Genomic DNA, 11254 nt, shown 5'->3' with positions numbered 1-11254 from the left:
TTTTTTTTTCAATCTTCTATATTGCAGCTGTGTCTTTTGTAAGGCTGATGAGTTGTTCACAGAATATGAGTCAAAACTCTTTTCTCATACGTAAGTACATAATTTTATAAATTTCTCATTACAAAAAGAAGTGAACTGGATTGTTTTATTTTCTGCTTTATGTTTTCTGGGATACTTTATGAACAGATGACAGCAACTTCTTGCCTGCTGTCTCGGTAGCAATTTCTTTATTCAGATTAATTTTTTGTGTAAAATTGATTTGAAAAGGTTATGTAGATAGAGCAAATACATGCCACTTTTTCTCAGACTGCTATAACTTGGGTACATTTGAAACGCAGTGTTGAAGCGTTCAGAAAGTGCATGTTGTAACTACAGATATGCTAAATGAAGGCAAGTTTGTGCAAGTATTTGTCTTTAGTTTAGTTATAAATGGTGTAATACCATATCCTTTCTGATTTTTATTTTCTTTAATTACTCTATACAAACTCAACTTTACTAAAATGAAAAAAAAGTGAATGCAGCTGTGACCTGAAGGAAAGGTTGCACCAGCCGTGGTATGAAAGAAATTGACATAGTCAACAGTGCAGAGATGTGGATTACAGCCCTCTAAGTCCTTTTTTACTTTTCTCTATTATATCCCTCACAATGACAAAGCCGAAGTCAAATATCTTGAGATTGCTGCACTAGTGGAAGCTCCGTTATGATCGGTGAGATCATTAAGAAACATCAGGGTGTTTTCTGAATAGACCTTGCTTGTTAAGGAGGGAACAGAGAAGCTGTACTGTTCTTGTACAGTGCAATGCACAGCATTTTATTTTGCTTCAGAATTTGCTTCTGCTGCTGATTAAAGAAGTCAATTGGTTTTCTTTTAATGTGGTATTCTAGAATCGTTCTTAACTAACAAAGGTAATTAAGATGTCTAAGCATTTACAAAAAGCTATTAATGAATCTGAGCTGAGAAATAGCACATACAGTGATTTAATTGCTGGTGCCAGATTTGCTGTGTTTGAAGTAAGTTTTTTTTTTTTTTGAGATATAGCAAACAGATGTTTATACTTCTTTCTATACTTGTTTGATTTGCTTTTTCCTTTAATCAAATATTAGAAGGTTGAAATATATGATAAATAGTTAGAAACTGACGTGGAGTTCTGTATCAGTGCTAAGTTGCTGGTTTTATTTTTAAGTGTTAAAGGCCAAACGGCTATATTTGAAGAGATGATAGAAGATGAAGAAGGGCTTGTTGATGATCGTTTGCCCACCACAAGTAGAGGACTGTGGGCAGCTAGTGAAACTGAGCGTGCCTTGAAAGCTATTCTCTCCTTTGCCAAAGCACACCGGCTGGATGTTAAGCTAACTGAAGAAGGTAGCATATTTCTGGAACTCTTTGAAGCGTGGAAAAAGGAATATAAGGTACAGTAAATAAGATGGCAAAGAAACAGTTATATAGTTCATTTTATGTAATATAAGCAAATTTAAGCTGTGGATGACCAATTATCTAAGTTGTGCTCCTGAAAGTCTTTCTTCACAAAGCATTTTCATGGTGCTTATTACACAGTTTGAATTAGTGATTTAGGTGTGAATTAAGGATTTTTATAAGAGCCATACTGGTAGCTAAGCAATTTAGTAAGCACTTTTGTTGTTGTTCCCTGGACAGTGTACACAGATATAATTAAATGCATTTTTATATTTAGTTAAATCAGACTGTAGTGAGACTCACAAATGTTGGTCAGTTCTTTAATTCAATTTAACTTCAGTCTTCTGCTCCTTACAGATGTCCCATCATTACTGTTTTTTTTTTTTCCTGGATGTTGTTTGCCAAACAATATAATCTAAAACCTTTGGTCTCATGTTCCCTCTTCTAGAGGGAACTACTGGTGGATTCTATGGCCCTATTCATGCTTGCTTGCGTGACTGGATTTCCTTGCAGTAAACAAGTGATAGAGTAAGGAGATGAGCTTTTGTTCACAAAGGTGTCATTAGCTAGATGCAATCAAAAGTGTTTCTTTTGAATGCTTCCTCTTTTCATTTTTGATCAATAAATAGTAACTTTGGGCATTTGCAAAAGATCTTGTAATTTCAGTAAGGTCAATAAGGTCTGCTTGATATAGTACATAAATTATGAAAAGCTTGGGAAGAAGTATTACAGTGTTACCAGTAATTTGTAAACTGGTAGATATTCTGGTCTTTCTAGTCCTAGTAATTATTTTAGAGGAAGTCAACACTTGCTTTTACTTGAGAGGTCTGAGTCTGATTTAATGTTCACCTTTTGCTTGTCTGTTCTTTTATCAAGACCACTGTTAACGTACTTCACCACTTCACTTTTGATCTTTGTACTGTAACAGCTAACTCTTCAAAAACTGGTTAATCATTTTCCCCTTATTCAGCATTTGCTTAGTCTTGCAATGCTTTTTGCTACTGGATTTTTAATTGTATTACCTATTATAGTAGTAGTTGTAGAAGAAATGAGAGATACTCGTTTTATAAATAGACTGGAGAAGAAAGCAAGCAAAAGGTATAGGGATAATCTTGACTTCCTTCATATTTTGTTGTGGTCTCTGAATTTCTGTAAAGAAATATCATCTCTTACTCCAAAAATATTTTCATAATATGCATTGTATGGTGGACTCGTCTAAAGGGATCTCAACTCAGTTCTGCTGCTAATTTGTTTAGGCTTTTCTTATAGTTACTTCATGAATATTGGATGGTGCTAAGGGATCACGTGTCTGCTATTGATGAACTAGCAATGGCTACAGAACGGCTGAGGGTGCGTCATCCTGATGAGCCAAAACCAAATCCACCAGTTCTTCACATCATAGAGCCACATGAGGTAAACAAGTTGACGGAAAAAAAAGTTTTTCTTTTCTGAAAGAATGAATGAAGACTATATCTCAAAACAGCAACAAAATGTATCAAGATCTGTATGTAAGGCCTATAGCATGTCTCTGTTGTGATTTTGGGATGTTTGGGAGGAGCAAAGAAAAATACTGTTCTACATGAAATGTACGGACAGTTTTCCATTCATGAACAAAAAGAAAATGATGAGTTAATTTAACCTTCTATTTTTTTTAAATTATTATTTTTACAAAATCAGAAATTTCCCTTTTTTCTTTCTTAGTGTTAGATAAAAAAGCTTCTTCTTTTTCTCTATTGGAAAATAGACGTTCCAACTGTGTGTTCTTTCCAATTTTTTATACATGTGTTTAAAACTGTTTCCATAGGTAGAGCAAAACCGCGTGAAACTTCTGAACGATAAGGCAGTTGCTAAATCACAGCTTCAAAAGAAATTAGGACAACTTCTGTATCTCACTAATCTGGAGAAAGTAAGGTTTACAGCTTTTGTTCTTTACCAAATTAAACCGATGTATTGTATTTCCCTAGCTGAAGAAACTTTTCATTTAAAATTTTCATATTCATTTAAAACTTTCATTTAAAACTTTCTTTCGAGAAAACAAGTTTTCTCGAAAGTGCTTCAGTATGTGTCGAAAATGTGTGCTATTCTCCACGTTACTGTATTGTCATAGTTATTACATTATATGTTTTGACCATTTGCTTAATTACACAAACATAAAACTAGTGAAATACTTATGGTCAGTTAAAATACTCTCCAAATTAACTGGACTATGTTCAGTAGAAGCCTTGTAAAATTACATACCTCTTCAAGTACTCTCGCTATTTTACCAAGAGCTTATCTCCTTCAACAGGAAAAGCAGCTTCATAGGTCAAATGAATATAAAAAAGACAAATCAAACTCCATGTATGTTGTAGTGTTAATCTTACTGTTCAAGTAAGTATGATTTTTGCTTAAGGAAGCATGATTAAGTATGTTTGTTTTCCCACAATATCAAACTGACGGAAAGTGTGAGGAGCATCTCATTTAAAGCATCTATGTGCTCAGATTTTTTTTTAAAGCTGTAGTAGAGATTCATATGCCATCTGAAAGTCTGCTGCATGAGCAGCACTTCATTTATTTACTGTGAACTATGTTGTTTGTTTTTTTTAATTCTTCAAGATAGACTTAGTTCTTCAGGAGTGAAATTTTTGATTGTATGTACACACTTAAGGATTTCGGCATTCATTTTTTTCTAGAAACTTGTAAGTATAGACTAACTTTTTATTCATTGAAACACAAAGTCTATTTTTGTATACTCTGTAGTCTCAACATAAAACTACCGGGGGAGTTAATCCAGAACCGTGTCCTATCTGTGCACGTCAACTGGGAAAACAGGTAAGATGCTTCAGTCAGCAGTTTTTGCTTTTATAAAGTCTACCTGGAGCTGAGTCAGTTATATGTCAATTTTTCAACATATAGTTTTAACTGAATGTGATGTTGGAATGGGAACTAAAACCTTTCTTTTAATGTACCATACTTTCCCCTGAAATAACATCTTTCTCATTTGTGAGCAGTCCTAATTCCATTCCCTTATTGGAAAAACCTCGCAAAGCCTCAAATGTAACTTCCTTGCTTATCAGTCATTCTGTTAGTTCCCTCTGCTACCTGGACTCACAAAAATTGTTCAGACTCTAATTGGTGGCACAAAAAGGTTGTTTTACAAATTACTTTTCTGATAAGGAAGGTCACAGCTGAGATGTAAATCTAATCCCTCAAATGAAAAACAGTTTCTGCATTAGAAACAAAAGGTTGTCAATGAGAGGTTTATATTCTCTGTTCAAAATCTTAAAATCCAAAGATGTTTTAATTTCTTTTGTATCTTTATTATTAAAAAAAGTAAAGTTGAAGACGTTACCCAATAGGTTACCCAAAGAGGTTATGGATGCCCCATTCCTGGAAGTGCTCAAAGTCAAGTTGGACGAGTCTTTGGACAGCCTGATCTGGTGAAAGGTGTTCTGCCTGTGGCAGGAAGGCTGGACCAGATGATCTTGAAAGGTTCCTTCCTATCCAAACCATTCTGACTTTTACAGTGCTAACATTTGCGTGATCTTTTTTAAAAAGGTTGTAAATTCTTGTTCTGCCTATGCATTAAAGATAAGCATTAATAGAAATGAGACTGTAACGTCTTGCAATTTTAAATCCTGAAAACGTTTCTAAAATTCTTCATTTTTAATCTGATGACTTCGATGAAAATAATTTTGCTACGAAAATGTAATTTAATATGTATTAAGGAACTGCTTTACCTTCATGTTAATGTGAAACTGTTGCTCTTTTTTTCTGTTCCCTGTACAGTGGGCTGTGCTGACGTGTGGGCATTGTTTTTGTAATGAGTGTATAGCTATCATCATAGAGCAGTACAGTGTTGGCACCCGCCGGAGCTCAATTAAATGCGCCATTTGCAGGCAGACAACATCTCATAAAGAAATATCATATGTCTTTACTGCTGAAACTGCAAATCAAGAGGATGATATTCCTGTTAAGGTAAAATGTTTTTGTAAGCTTGCAGATCCAATCTTAGTATTGAAATGTTTTGTTGCACAAAACATGAAGTGAGGTGAAAGAGGATGTATTTTTGATGCATAGTCTTTTAAGTGCACCTGGTAAATGGATTAAAAATTACATCTTAATTAAAATAAAACTATTAAAATAAAGCTTCTCACCTAGCTTCTCACTATATGTGCCACTATCCATGTGGTTGGATAGTGATAGGACAAGGGGGAATGGTTTTAAACTGACAGGGGAGGTTTAGGTTTGCTATTAGGAGGAAGTTTTTCACTCAGAGGGTGGTGACACACTGGAACAGGTTGCCTAAGAAGGTTGTGGATGCCCCATCTCTGGAGGCATTGAAGACCAGGCTGGATGTGGCTCTGGGCAGCCTGGTCTGGTGGCTGGTGACCCTGCACATAGCAGGGGGGTTGAAACTAGATGATCATTGTGGTCCTTTTCAACCCAGGCCATTCTATGATTCTGTGATGAGACTATTAGAATAAAAAGTTAATTGATAAAACTTCATAATTAGCCAGAGGATATAAATCCTGATTCTGAACCAAAGATTAGTCATCTGAAATGCTTTTTGAGCTTCCTGCATACAGTAGTTGTTTTGCATTTTGATTACCAATGAAATGTCTGCTATACAAACCATCATTTGGGGGGAAAAAATGCAACTCTTTAACTATGGGCAAACGAAAACTGAAATCAGGAAGGGAGACTCTGGCCGTGCTGAATTAAAAAAGGTAAAAGACATAATATTTTCATTTAGGTGATACTGCTGTCTTTTCTAGAATGTGATTATGATACATCTGGCTGTAACAATCATAGTTTTTATTTGGTTAGTATAGTTAAAAGTAATAACATGCTGAGAGACTTCCATATGTTACCTGTGCAACTCTCCATTGAACCCTGTGGGTATACTAGAGTTGCTGACTTTTGCTGAAGTTAATGCTGCTGTACTTGTGCCTGCTATGTCAGCCTTCCTGTTGAACTGGTATTTCTTTTTAAGTAGATGCATTATAAATGAAATTATTAGAGTTAAGGTAGTTGACAGCATGTGGCACCAGGGGGAGTAAATAGACAGCATTTTTGAAGTGCTGATTACGAGGACTTCACTTTAGACATGTTTGAAAATACTGCTTATTAAATGCCTAGATATAGAATCTTGATTGTAACAAGAAAACTCCAAATACGTTTGGTAAGTTACTTAAAGTAAAAGAACCAACTTAAATAAAATGAAACAACTAAATTTATTGAGCAAAATGCAGAAGGAACAGGTCATCTACTGCCATACATAAAATGTTTGCATTGGAAACTTGAGGTATATAAATTTGCATTTTGTATTATCTCATTAAAGAGGAACAATTTGTACTGTAGCTTAACTGTATCTACTATCAAATCAGACAGAATTATTTTTAACTTTTCACTTTGTAGTCCTCTAAGGACAGTTGTTTACAAAAGATAACTAGCTCGTGGTTACTGTCAAATATTAATCATAGCCTCAACATCTTCAGCTGCATGTATAACAATCGTCATTTATTCATCACTTCTGCTTTCATCTGAAGGCTCTCAGTCACTCTGATCTCTTTCAATATTCAGTACTTCTTTTTCCTTTTTGCTGTATACATCTTGCTGCTTTCTGCTGGTATTAGCCATGTGAAGTTACTGAATTAGACCTGAAAGGAAGTGTTTTATACTGAGAAAAAGCTTTACTGTATGTTATGCTTCTGTAAAGGCTTCCACTCTCTGGTTAGTGTTACAGTGGGTATCGCTAGCCTGTCATCTGAGACATTGTTTGTAGTTTTGATTCTAATGTGTGCTCTTTGTTAACTAGAACTGGCTCATCTATTTATGTATTCTAACCAGGATATTCAAGAAAATAACAAACTTCAAGGTGCATGATTAATGAGTTGGGTAATTTTTGTTGTTCAGTTAGCCTTTACAAAGGCCTCATAATAGAATACTTCTATTACTATCACCTCACTGTAAATATTGAGAACAAAATTCATTGTGTGTGCGCGTGCTGTGAACCAAAGCTTTGGTCAGTTGTTGGTTCCATGACAAATCTAAAATTTTCTAGTATGATGTAAGCAGTGGGACGAAAAGCTCTCTGCACTTTGCTATTATGTTTTAAAAAATAGAGCAAAAAGTGTAAGCACTTTGAGTGTTGTACTGTTGGCTTTTTTCTCCATCATAGTTCCTCTAAGTGATTGTGTACAAAGTCAGATTTGTAATGTGTGAGTCACAGGAAGTCTAATGGGTGGAAAAATCAACAACATTGGCTACAGCTACTGTGTCTTCTAGCAAGGAAAAATTGGACTTGATAAGCTTGTGGGAGTTTTTTTGGGGGAGGGGTAGAACTTGCAGCAAGAAACTGCCAGAAAAACAGTGAAAGCTGACTTGTTTCTTTTGTTCATTTTGGCAAAAATACTGGAGTATTAAAAGCTTGGAAAGATTATTAAGACACTTAAATAATGGTTAGCTGAAATTTAGTTCATGCCCTGCCTGTGGAGAGGGCGTAGCACTTCAGTATTGTAGGAATTCACACCTGTAAAATGTATTTGCCATGAGTGTCCAGCTTTGAATGTTGAGACAAGTAATCCTAATGAAGAATATCAGCAGGAAAGATTGATACTTGAGGAAGAGTGTGAAGGTTACTCTGTCTACACAGATACGCAGGTTGATGGCATTAATTTGGATTGATTTGGAAGCCATGGATTGGCTTCCTGCATGCAGTTTTCTTACTAACAGAAGTTTACAGTTAGTGAGTTGCTTTTTGTTTCTCAGTAGATTTGATATTGTATGTAAAAAAAAAAAATAATAATAATAATAATAATAATAATTGCTTTACAAATAGTGGAAGATTCTGAATAATGTAAATGCAGTTTCTGCAAAGGAAAGTGATGTGAAGTAACAAAACTATACTAATTTACAGAAACATAATAGGGTAAGGATAAGTGGTTAACTTAGCCATTCGTTAAAATTGTGTTAGATGCTGTTAGAGTAAATTTGACTATATTTCACTAAATTTATACAAACTTCGTTAATTGTGTGAAAGGTTTTACGAGAACAGGATAAAATAAAATGTGATCTGAGGATGAAGAGGTTGCCCTTCTGTTTCATTTTTCTTTCATGAAATATTTCTGTGGAAAACCCATTTGGAGCAGATTAGCTAGAATTGTCATCAGTGAATTACATGTGGATAATTTCAGAAAAACACAAAAATGATCCTGGAAACTATAGGAATTGCCTAAAGTTAGCTTCAGATCTTCAAACTGAAGATGGTTATGCCATGCAGTAGCTGTAAGACTGCAAATGTCTTTCATCCTTGCAGATCATAATACCTAAGCATTGTTAACTGTTCAACTTTTGAAAACAGTGTTCATGTCTGCCAGGAGCAACAGAGGTGTCGTGGAAAAAAAAATGGGTTGCTACTATGTCTATGACACAGAGCTGCAATCATTATGGAAGACCTTCAGAAAGACAGTGGTATTGCTTATTGCAGCCTTTGATCAGCCTACAGAAGGTCTTCAGGAGCATTCACTTAACTGCATAACACGTGAATGACCACATAGACAAACACTGGCTTCCAACTTGTACTTATACTGCTGTCATCCTTCCCACCAGTTCTGTGAGCAGCATAACTTGAGTAAATTTGATCCATCATTGTAGCAAGCCAACATAGTTAATTCAATGTTCAGAGGACAGGTGCAGACAGAAATAAAACATTATTTGTCAAGTTGAATCTTGTGGAGCTCATAATTGCTATACGTGTGAGAACTAATAAGCAATTAAATAAGGGTTTCTTAATATTTATATATATTTTTACATATATTTGTGTAGTAAAATTACTGTAATACGAAGTGCATGCTGAAAGAAAGAGGAGGATACTAAAGAACTCTTTTTTTATTATTCTACTTTTTTAGAGTCCTTTTCCCTGCTTATTGGAAAGGAAAGATTACAGAAACAAAAGTGAATAAGGAGAAGAATGTAGCATTGAGTTCCCTAAGCACTGAACTACTTATAAATGCAGAATCTGTTTTTGTGGCAGTGCACAATCCTTCAATAATTACATTCATCATCCATACTAGATTTTTAATATTTTGAGATAACTAGACAGTATTATAGTATAGAGTGTAACTTTAGTGCTGCTAGAGTGAGAAACAAAAGCAACAAAGGTTCATGCAGTTTGTTTTTGTGAAAACTTATCCATAAGTTTGAAGGGAAGGAAAGATCAGTTTGGAAAACTTTGTAAAGAACACGCTGATAATTTAAACCTCAACAAGCCTAGTTGTCACGTTTAGTGCAGTTGTTTTACTTGGACTACCTGTTCTGCCTCATCCAGAATTAGACAGATGCATCTGTAGGCCTTCCTTCTTCTAACTACTGCTTGTACTGTAATACATCACTGATCCTATAGCAGTGCGTTACGTGAAAGGTTTAAAAGCAGTTCAGTGCTGCTTAACCTATTATTCCTCCAAGTTGAAGAAGAGGAGGCTCAGGGGAGACCTTATTGCTCTCTGTAACTACCTGAAGGGAGGCTGTAGTGAGCTGGGGGTCGGCCTCTTCTGTCGTGTAACTGGTGATAGGACTAGAGGGAATGGCTTCAAGCTGCACCGGGGGAGATTTAGGCTAGATGTTAGGAAATACTACTTTTCTGAAAGAGTGGTCAAGCACTGGAATGGGCTGCTCACGGAGGTGGACTGGATGATCTTGAAGGTCTTCTCCAACCTTGGTGAATCTGTAATTCTTTGATTGGCAATGTTTAAATTTGTTCCCTGTTTCTTCTTGGGAGGGTTGTCATCTAGATGGGTCAGGAATCTTCACTTAAGTATTGTCTTTTTTCTCTTTTAAAAAGTACAGCTTTATGGAACAGTTTGTCAATATCTTTCTGAGATATAAGAGTCCTGATACAGAATTATTTAATAAAAGAATGAATTTAGAAGGTGTTTTTTAACATACTACCCTACTAATGTTGTTCTTCTGTTTTTGAAGGGAAGTCATTCCACCAAAGTAGAAGCTGTGGTTCGAACACTGAAGAGAATTCAATTTAAAGATCCAGGGGCTAAGTCCTTGGTTTTCTCAACGGTATTGATTTTCACTTTCTATCTTGTCTTTGTGTATGTGTTTTCTGCGACTTTAAAACAGTCATTCTCAGGGATTTGGTTTTAGGTACCAGAACATTGAGTCATTCTGTGCAGCCTCTTGATGGTTTTGAGAATTTGTAGAACAATTCATTTTTCCTGAAGCGTGATCGGTAATTCTTGTCAACAGATGTAACAGCTTGTCAACAAACACTTGAATGGGAGGAGTTAGAAATTAGAAATTCTATATGTCTTTAAATGTGATGTCCATATATTTTTGATAGATAGTAAAACCATTTCTGAGTTGACTGACAGTTTCTTTTATTTAAGCTGAATTTTAGTTACCTTTCTTATTTTGATTTAGGAAAGGTATGGTTTCTACCATACAGCTTATTTTTTTTAAACCTTAAATGTTAGTACTTTTAGTAGACTTAGTATATTTAAGCTGTCACTACTGTTTGTAATAGAGTTACTTCTGTTGTGTTTTTTTTTTTACAGTGGCAAGATGTGTTGGACATAATTGCTAAAGCTTTGTACGACAACAATATGACTTTCTCTCAAATCAATGGAATTAGTAAATTTCAGGTACATAAAGGATATTTTTCTTTAGATTATTTCAGTGGGAGAAAATTGCAAGTCACAGAAATCAATTTGATCCTTCTACTTCATTGTTTCATTTTGGAAACTGAAAGAGCAGGAAATGTGTTTAGCAGAATCTTTTATCTCCAAATGGTTAATTCTAAAAATTGTATTTACCAAAAACCACAATTTAAAGCCTTTGGAGATAAAA

The 11254-nt window shown here is 35.0% G+C and overlaps 1 protein-coding gene across 3 annotated transcripts in view; it reads left to right on the top strand.

The window, feature by feature from the left end:
* SHPRH (SNF2 histone linker PHD RING helicase) overlaps positions 1 to 11254 on the top strand; it is a 50331-nt gene that overhangs the window by 30835 nt on the left and 8242 nt on the right. For all 3 annotated transcript variants that reach the window (XM_019612895.2, XM_019612894.2, XM_010707141.3), the window contains 8 exons: positions 28 to 90; positions 1185 to 1410; positions 2684 to 2827; positions 3219 to 3320; positions 4154 to 4225; positions 5183 to 5371; positions 10376 to 10468; positions 10963 to 11049. In XM_019612895.2, coding sequence (XP_019468440.1) covers positions 28 to 90; positions 1185 to 1410; positions 2684 to 2827; positions 3219 to 3320; positions 4154 to 4225; positions 5183 to 5371; positions 10376 to 10468; positions 10963 to 11049 — 976 coding nt within the window. The remainder of the gene's footprint in view (positions 1 to 27; positions 91 to 1184; positions 1411 to 2683; positions 2828 to 3218; positions 3321 to 4153; positions 4226 to 5182; positions 5372 to 10375; positions 10469 to 10962; positions 11050 to 11254) is intronic.

Source organism: Meleagris gallopavo, chromosome 2, assembly GCF_000146605.3.
Source record: "Meleagris gallopavo isolate NT-WF06-2002-E0010 breed Aviagen turkey brand Nicholas breeding stock chromosome 2, Turkey_5.1, whole genome shotgun sequence".
NCBI classification, from domain to species: domain Eukaryota; kingdom Metazoa; phylum Chordata; class Aves; order Galliformes; family Phasianidae; genus Meleagris; species Meleagris gallopavo.
Note: the sequence above shows the minus strand (reverse complement) of the source record. Positions and strands in the feature narration are given on the sequence as shown.